This window comes from Synchiropus splendidus, chromosome 18 (assembly GCF_027744825.2).
Source record: "Synchiropus splendidus isolate RoL2022-P1 chromosome 18, RoL_Sspl_1.0, whole genome shotgun sequence".
Classification (NCBI taxonomy): Eukaryota; Metazoa; Chordata; class Actinopteri; order Syngnathiformes; family Callionymidae; genus Synchiropus; species Synchiropus splendidus.
Window position 1 is genome coordinate 12,562,037 of NC_071351.1, and position 9,069 is coordinate 12,571,105.

A 9,069-nucleotide genomic window follows, 5' to 3' on the forward strand; every position below is an offset into this window, starting at 1 on the left:
GATAGAGGTTACAATTTATTTTTTAACTTCCGGTGACCGTAAACAAACTGGAAATCCGTATTTTGTGACACGATGTACAGTTGAATCACCGAAATAAATCAACTTTCATGTGTCTGTGGTGACAAAATGTGGACTTACTTTTTGTTTTTGCTTCACCTTGTACTGAAAAACATATTCAAGAAGCCATCAAGATTAGTTTGCTTTTTTCAGTTACAATTTTATTAATGTTGCACATTTTAAACATCCGGATATTTTATAATGTCACAATGAAACAGCAAATAAATACAAAGCTTTCGACCAATAGTTTAGAATAAAAATGTATTGTCCCGATCGCTGAGCTGCTGTGTAGCTTCTGATAAGGAGGAATCTGTCACAGTCTTAAAATGTAACAAAAGTGGTGATCGAGTTTTGATATAAAAAGCACAGTGACCAACTGATACAGCTTTGTGGAAGATACACAATATGTGCCGGTGTGGAAGTGAGACCATGTGACAGCTTTCAGAAGCGCACACGAACCCTCCACGAGTAGTTGGTCAGAACCTTGTCTTTTTTCTTCACCACGCAGGTGTAAGTACCCTCGTTGATGGCGTTGGCAACTATCGTAATGTGGTCGTCCTTCAGAGTGATGTAGTTGGGGTGAGAGAACTCCAACAGCTCGCCATCTTTGTACCAACTGGAAGGTGGGGAGGTCAGTCAGCTGGTGATGAACAATGAATGAAGTCTGAGCGAATACTCACGACACTTTGCCTTTCTTGGAGGCGATCTTCTTCCCACAGCGAAAGGTGAGCTTCTTTCCCTCCACGACAAGCTTGGTTTTGGTCCTGGGGGGCTTCGGAGTGGGAGCCACAGTAGCAAACGGGAATTCTGAGCACAGAGGAAAGGGTCTCCAACTTATGGTCAAAAGCGTATTGTTTTAACCGAAGCTAAGTTTCCTCTTCAGTCGCATCTGCTAGCAATTACTCACAACATCTTCCATCTGATATCACAACAATTGTGTGTTCATCTTTCCTGTAACAAAAATCCTGCTTGTGAGTCTTTCACCTCGAGCCATGTTCAGGAATTCCAGCGGTTTGGACCGCTTTGACAATGTTTCCATAATCAGCAATGAGGAACAGATTAGTGCGTCCAGAAATCCTCCTGCTTCTCTCTCTGCTGTCACTTGTTGGTGACAAAAATGTCTGAAAGCCACAGCGCTGCGGGGTGTTTAAGAGGAGCCACTTCTATAGACAGAGTCATATGTGCGGTCCCACTTCCTCACCAGAATAGTCACCCTCAACAATCCAACATCTTCCAGCACAGCTCAACTTGGCCAGACCTGTTGGCTCCTGATGCTCTGTGAGTGAGTGATTTCCCCATTGTCTTACCATAGCAAAAGTCGCAGCTGGAGGGGCAGTGCTTTGCCATCAGCCCTCGCTTGCTCTCGCAGTAGCCTTTCCGGGCCCAAGCTGGACAGATAAATAAACGGTCCAAACATCCTGGGTGAGACAGACATGTGTCAGGCAGCAGCTTTGAAAATAAAAGAACGATTTTAGCAAAACATTTTTGAAACCACTAAAATGATTTTGTCACTGGGCTTAGAGAACATGGGTCCAGAGAGGTCTCCTCCATCTGCAGGTTCCTCCCACTTGGATCACAGCGGTATTTATCGAATGCCAGAAACATCCCACACAACATTTTTGGAGCCTCAGTCAGATAAAGGGCTGGATTATTCTCCGGATGTTTAAAAAGAAAAGTGCCGACACCACAGTTATTGAGAATCTTTGCTTATTCTATTTCACTGGGTCTCATTGAAATCTGTGCGATCCAAACAAATGTGTGCAGAAGGATGAGCTGCTGTTGCGTAAGTTCATTGAGTTCTTTTGATTCGACAGGGTGCAGCTGCGTCAGATGACTTACCGTAGAGACGTTGCAGACCCCACACCTCATCTTGGGTGATCCGCTTGCGTCCTGTCAGAGTTGCGTTCAGGTGCATGATTGCTTTGGGGTCCATGGAGTGCATGAGGCCGAGGGCGTGGCCGATTTCATGAGTTGCTACGTGGACCAGGTCTGTTAGCCAAACGCCTACAAAACAAAGTGATTCGTGTCCGCACTGGTCGCCAAGATGTTTTGAAAGAGAGTTTTCTCATCTTGCAACAGAGATTAAAAAAAAATAAATCATATGTTCTTGGTCCAGGTTTTTATCTGCAGGCAAATGTCAAGTTTGGTCTCCATTTATTGATAAAGTTAAGTCTTTGAATTGGCCAAACAGTGCTACTCCTGAGCACCGACACAATGTAGCCATGTATATAATATATGTGAGGGTTCTTTATTTTTTATTTTATTACTATCGGCATAATCATTTACTCATTTATTATAATTGTTTAATTATTTTTATTTATTTTTTTGGTTTATATACATATATTTCTGATTCATGTATTCATTTAATTTTGTTTTTTATGCTTGGCCCAGGAATGGTCGGAAGAATGGACGCGGTGGGAGGCGAGTTCTTGTTTTGTATGATTGTATTGTACTCTTTATCTGTTGTTGCTGTCTCTAAAAATGAAAAATTAAGATAAAGTTTGAAAAAAAATGTCAGAACTTCAATCATGGTAGTAAAAACTGTACTTTTAAAAGTCTTGCCAATAGTCCATTAAACTTGAGCCTCAATAGTCTACGCTTTAACAAAACATCATCTCTGAATGTGACAGAAATAAGAGACTGAAGATATCGACTTGTTACCTTTCTTCCAGCTAAAGCGCATGTTTCCTAGAATCCAGTACTCGTCGTCATCAAAGTGGATCTCGCCTGTGGGTGGGAAAAAGGCGTGAGCCAGTTCTCCTGTTATTCCGTCGAAGCAGTGGTGCAGGTAGGACTGCATACAGTCGGTGTGGTTGACAGGATAGAAGCCTGAAACACAGAGAGATTTTCCTCTTTATTCCCTGGTCTTTTAAAAGTCTTCGGGTGGGCATCCCACGACTTCTAAAATCCTTGATTTTGCTTGACCCCATTGACCTCTGACTATCCCTCTCCTGTTACTTTTAAAACTACAGGTCCGATCTGTACCCCGATGTCTTCAAGTCCTCTTGATCTAACCTGTGGAAGTCTTGGATGAAAACAATGCAGCTCTGTTTTCCTACACTCCCCTCTGTCACAGGGAGTTGATGTTGGAATTTGAAAACATATCTCCTCTTCTAGGAATCAAGCTGAATATAAGCTGGGTAAAGTAGTGGCGGTTTCCCGCTTCAAAGGTTTGGAGGACGCTTTCAGAGAGGACAGCAGAGCGAGTCTCACTGCTCCTCTGTCGACTCAGCCACACGTGAGCTACTGACCGATCTTGATGTCGGCCTCCTGGTCTGCTGGCACCTCTCTGAAGCTGAACGGCGAGACGTCGCTCCACATGCTGAAGGCTTTGGCAATACCTTTCCGGGTGTCGCTGGCGTTGATCAAGTTTGTCGGATAGGAAAGGAGCCTGTTTGCGGACAGAACCAATAAAACCAAAAGCCTTTAATCGGTAGCTCAACGTGACTAAAAGAAAAATACTTGTATGTCAGCTTGAATTTGTCCCATTTGAGCATCTCCGGTGTGAGGGTGTAGCGTTTGTTCCTGGAGAGGTGAAGGACTTGCGAACGCGCTTCTTTGCGGATCCCGACGAGCAACACAGTGGTGTAAGCTTCTTCCTTGGACAAAGAGAAACTTTAAATTAAGACAAACAGAAACAGCAAAGTCCATCCGTGTGTGTGCTCAAACCAGAGTGAAGCAGCTGTGGGGCCCTTTACTCCAGTTGTTACAGAGCGTCTGCTGTTTCATTATTCCTCAAGTGAGTGCAACAGATCACATTTTAAGGCATTTGAATTCCATCTGACGGAAAGGGGAAGTGGGCTGCAGTTATTCCAAACATTGTGATTCTTTTCGCAGATAGCTCGTGTCTGATGGGCGACGCTGACTCCAGATAATAGCCACTGGGTCTGAGTCTTCCTTGATGGGACGTCTGCTGTGCTGTACAGTTAAATGCTTTATGAATATTCCTCCACTGGAGTCAGTGGGGCTTGGCGGAGATTTGCCACGACTCAGTTGCTGATGAGGTCAGTAACTTTTAATGGTGATGCATTTTCAAGTCCAGGTTTCTGCCAACTTTGTGAAGGGTTTTTTTATTGGGTGATGACATTTTGTTGCGAGCTGTCTTCGGGCTACTGATTGTTAGAGCCTCCAGCGAATCCTGTACCTTTTCAGTGTGTGGGAGGAAATCGGAGTGCCTGACAGAAATCCGTGCAAACACAGGGAGCAGATTTGACTCAATTTTGACTTGTTTATACATAAATATCATGAAAAAATGTCGGTGGTTTTGAGTTACATGTGCTGCGCTGGCTGCAGGCCACACACAGTAGCTTATCTAAGGCTGTTACATAACCCAGCAGCACAGACAGACTCGCAATGAGAGTGTGTGGCAGAGGAAATGACTGCTGAGACTCCTTCTCCCTGCCAGATATTGAAGATGTGATCCAACTCACTACGGCAGGGCAGGAATCCATTCCATCCACAGCGTTTTTTGGTAGTCTTCTCGTCGCAGAGCAAATTCAATGTTCGATAATGGAGTGTTTTTTTTTTTTTAAGGGATGTCTCAAGATTAAATAATTCTTCAAGTTCTGACTTGTGATATTCCTGCAGCCACCACAAGGACTTGCATCGAAGGTGAAATCACTCCATTAAATGAAAAGTTAGACCATTTTGATGACAAAAATATTGCTTTTCACGCTATAACAACTTCACAAGAGGATTCTAAAAGTGATATACATTGTAAGAATTGCAACTATAATACATGATCTTTGAGAAAATAAAAACAAGTACATCAAAAATGCAATCCAAATTGTGGTGTGATTACTGACTGGCAGCTTGTGAACCTCGTATTGACTGGATCCTAGCAACAGTGAGGCAAAACACCAAAGTATTATCAATAACTCTTCTGGCATGGATTTGAGTAGCAATAAATAATCCAGCTGGATTGCACATTTCAATAATTTAATGTCAGTTTGAATATGATTCCATTTTGTTGATTAAAAGTCATGTGTTTTATCGTAAATATGCGAATAAATATCAGTTCAATGTGAACCCAACTGTGTTTTCAATGTTGGTGTTCAAGTTGTTTTCACTAAAGTTTGGAAATTTAACTTAAACGGTAACTTTTTTTTCAATCAAACTATGAGACTTGTGTGGAGGGATTTCCTGATCGTGCATACCTCTGACCTCCAGGAGGGGAAGGCCGTGCTTGGTTGCGTCCCTGCGGCCAGCAGGATGAGCAGCGCGGCCGCAAACAGAGAAGCGAAGTCCCGGCTGCTTCCAGGGTCCGGAAGGTGCACCATGTCTGCGATATCACACCTCCCGGAGGAAAGAAAGGCACTCCTTGAAGTCTGCTGGACAAGATCTCAGACACACGCGAATGTCACTTCTTGCCCATGGTTGCACTTTTCGTCGACTTTTCGCAGGTCGGAGTTGGAGGCGCGGTGTTGCGGCGGCGCAGCTCAGCCGGCAGAGCAGCTGGTGATGCGGCGCAGACTGCTGCTGCTCTGCTCGGTGCGTCTGCCAGAGGGGCTGGTTTCACGTTACTGGATGGCGGGGCAGGGGGTCAGTGTCGAGACGATCTAATGAAAACCAAACGTGCCGTGTCCATCAAAACACTCGCAGCGTCTGCAAAAGCAGAATCAGATGGTTTAATACAATTTCGGTTGCACAACGGTTGCACAACTCTAAATCAAATGATGGAGACAGGAAACACGCTTGATGTTATGCATTATTATTATTATTATTATTATTATTATTATTATTATTATTATTATTATTATTATTATTATTATTATGAGTAGTGCTAGTATTATGTTGCATATTGAAAGTTATCTCGGGAAAAATAGTTCAATAGAATGTGCAGTGTCAGCTGTCACTGTCATGACGCAACCATGACAGATGCAGCTGACGACCAGACGCAATGACGGAATGATTGATGTATATTGGTGTAGCTTTGCACAAAATATCAATTTAAACAAACATATTAATTGTATTAAATTCTCGGACTCTGCGAACTTCGTATTTTAATAATGTGCGCGAGACATGCGTTTGATTTGGTTAAATAAATAATAATTATTTTGGATAAATATTAAATAAATTATCTATATTATCTATATGACGATGTCTATGACGGTATCTCACCCCGCCCCCTTTTCTAACTTTTTATTTTTTATTTGTATGATACTTTAATGTGTTTGAGGGATCGAGGAACGACTTCGATTGGTTTCTTGTCGGACTCTTTACAGGAGCGCACTTCCACACAGGAAATGGCGACCATCAAGTGTACCAGGGTGTTGAAATCTCCTCCAGGTTGACACGTAACCTGACGCACACGGACTCGTTGTTGCGGTCCCTGAAGTGGACAGAAATGTGACAAAGGGCTTTTTTAAACACAAACATCGCTTGGAAGATGAAGTCGTGAACTGGTAAGTACTTCCACCGGACATCTGCTCGCTTGTGTCCGCTCAGAGAAGGTTAGCTGTGCCGCTAACCGGTTAACTGTAATCCTGTAATCTCGATAGTGAGCTGGAAACTTTAATCTCATTGAAAACTTCCCCCGTCATTCCCTTAATTTACTGGTATTATCCATATCCCACAGCCTGACCTCAGACAGTGAGAGAATTGCGTGATCGTAAATGCAATATTTCCTTTCCACCCTGTGTTTTTAGACATAACGGCACTGTGCGTCTTTTCAAATTATCCCAAGATATTGTCTCATTTAATTTTATTTGTTCGAATAACCACATTTTCCATACTAATAATTGTGTTTAATAACATAATTTCAATGACTCATTCCCTTTTAGATTTAGAAATCGTGATCACAGTAATGTCAAACAAAGTTTTTTGTTTTTTTTTACATTTACAAATTGTTGGCTGGATTTTGAGCTGCTTTCTTTTGTTGTTTCAGGGTTGTGGCCGTTGTGCATCAGAACAGGTAGACTTAATCAAGAAATGGCTCAGGAGCAGAAATACGCCCCAGTTGAGACATTTGTACTGGCCGGGTCTAACGGCCACAACGGGCAACAATGGCAGACTTCTATAAATAACACAAGACACTCATTGGCTGCTAACCACCAGTCAAGGATGGCCCGTGTTGCCTTGGACGTGAAACAGAAGTGTGCTGCCTACGTTCTTGCTCTGAGGCCGTGGAGTTTCAGCGCCTCGCTCACACCGGTTGCCCTGGGCAGCGCATTGGCTTACAAACTCGAGGGATCCGTGGATTTGGTTATCCTGATGGTGTGTGCTGTTGCAGTCCTGGTGGTCCACGGAGCAGGAAACCTGGTCAATACCTTTTATGACTTCTCTAAAGGAATTGACCACAAGAAGAGTGATGACAGGACTCTGGTGGACGAGATCCTGGCTCCGCAGGACGTTGTGATGTTTGGGGCTTTGTTATATTCTTTGGGGTGCTTGTGTGCTACTCTACTATACTTCCTGTCCACACTCAGACTGGAGCACCTTGCCCTCATATACTTCGGCGGACTTTCAAGCTCTTTTTTATATACAGGAGGTGAGTAAATATTCTGATATCAGAAATCTCTCTCTATCAGCAATAGCAAACACAAAAGGTTCACATTCAAACATGCCATTCTTCAAGAAAATGAAAGTGTGATGCTGAACTTCAGGGAAGTCTCCTGAACTGGTCTATTTTTCTTTCAGTGTTAGAGTTTGTCAATTTTTTTTTTTAATGAATAAGGTGTAGTAACAGTTTGATCGGCTAATGTTATTGTTGAACATTAAATCTATTGCCTTGCAATGTCTTTCCTCAATATTGATGTTCTTTTGGTTGCTAACCAAGGGACAGATCTGCTCTTGGTCTCAATTTTAAAGTTTGTCAACTTTATATAAGCTGTGATTTCTAATTTGCTTTGGGCACTTGACCTCATAATTATCATTGTTAAATTTATTGCTAGAGCTTGGATGCTGCATGACTCAGAAAGTGTTTTATATAAAGCTGCTGACTTTGTTTTCTTGTTTGCAGGCATAGGTCTCAAGTACGTGGCTCTGGGAGATGTTGTCATCCTGATTACGTTTGGTCCGCTGGCCGTGATGTTCGCCCATGCCGTGCAGGTGGGCTACTTGTCGGTACTACCTCTGGTGTACGCCGTCCCGCTGGCTCTCAACACAGAAGCCATCCTGCACAGCAACAACACCAGAGACATGGACTCTGACAAGCAGGCCGGCATCGTCACCTTGGCAATCCTGATCGGCCCGACGCTGTCTTACATGCTTTACAACTTACTGCTCTTCGTTCCTTACGTGCTCTTCTGCATCCTCGCCACGCGCTACTCCATCAGCATGGCGCTGCCACTGCTCACGCTGCCCATGGCGTTCCCCCTTGAGAAGCAGTTTCGCAGTCGGTGCTATGCCAAAATCCCTCAGAAGACGGCCAAGCTCAACCTTCTCATGGGACTCTTCTATGTGTTTGGCATTATCTTGGCTCCACCAGGCAGTCTGCCGTTGCTGTGACTACAGGTTTTAACGTGAGCAAAGGTGTCTCTGTGGAGGACGCGGCTATAATTTATTACTTAATTTATGCGGTTAGTTAGTCTTTCCTGTCAGCCATCTAAAATATTTTCCAGCATTAGTTTTTTTTTTTTTACGTCTGTTTTCATCATTTCATATTTGTGTGTTCCAACAACTCTCATAATCAATATTTTAAATGCCATCAATCTCAACTTTTCATGCTTTTATTTCGTGTTTTTTGCTATGATTTTGACGGATGGCTAGTATATTATTTGACTTTATTAAAAACTAACTGACACTCATGTTGTCTGCTGCCTGATCTGTGTTGGTGTTTGATGAGAATGAAACACTTGGGAAGAAAGCAACGGGCAGTTAATGTTTTGTTGGTATGCCATAGAACTTGGGTGTAAATTGTGCATTAAAAGTTTCAAATTCTACGTTGCAAATATAGTTGCGTGAATTATGACCATTTGTTGCGCCGATGTGACTAACAATCAATTTAGTAAATAAAGTACAGCCCCCCACGTTGAGGCGTATAACTACCGGCAGGGGGCAGTATCTTCTAAC

At 43.0% G+C, this 9,069-nt stretch overlaps 2 protein-coding genes across 5 annotated transcripts; one reads left to right on the plus strand and one right to left on the minus strand.

Moving 5' to 3' along the window:
- Positions 1–152: 152 nt before the first annotated feature.
- mmp23ba (matrix metallopeptidase 23ba) lies at positions 153–5,629 on the minus strand. 3 transcript variants are annotated; one of them, XM_053848488.1, is made up of 8 exons: positions 5,214–5,629; positions 3,520–3,656; positions 3,309–3,448; positions 2,719–2,886; positions 1,897–2,061; positions 1,365–1,445; positions 738–864; positions 153–673 (listed from the first exon to the last, which is right to left on the minus strand). In XM_053848488.1, the coding sequence occupies exons 1-8, from the start codon at positions 5,334–5,336 to the stop codon at positions 499–501; spliced, it is 1,116 nt and encodes a 371-aa protein (XP_053704463.1). In that variant the 5' UTR covers positions 5,337–5,629; the 3' UTR covers positions 153–498. The 3 variants fall into 3 exon arrangements, with proteins under 3 accessions (XP_053704463.1, XP_053704462.1, XP_053704465.1); XM_053848487.1 differs by having other exon boundaries at positions 1,365–1,475; positions 5,214–5,627; XM_053848490.1 differs by lacking the exon at positions 5,214–5,629 and adding an exon at positions 3,727–3,766 and having other exon boundaries at positions 1,365–1,475; positions 3,520–3,652.
- Positions 5,630–6,280: 651 nt separating this feature from the next.
- On the plus strand, positions 6,281–8,922 carry ubiad1 (UbiA prenyltransferase domain containing 1). Of its 2 annotated transcripts, XM_053848491.1 has the most exons (3): positions 6,281–6,461; positions 6,944–7,546; positions 8,018–8,921. In XM_053848491.1, the coding sequence occupies exons 2-3, from the start codon at positions 6,988–6,990 to the stop codon at positions 8,503–8,505; spliced, it is 1,047 nt and encodes a 348-aa protein (XP_053704466.1). In that variant the 5' UTR covers positions 6,281–6,461; positions 6,944–6,987; the 3' UTR covers positions 8,506–8,921. The 2 variants fall into 2 exon arrangements, with proteins under 2 accessions (XP_053704466.1, XP_053704467.1); XM_053848492.1 differs by lacking the exon at positions 6,281–6,461 and having other exon boundaries at positions 6,946–7,546; positions 8,018–8,922.
- Positions 8,923–9,069: the final 147 nt, after the last annotated feature.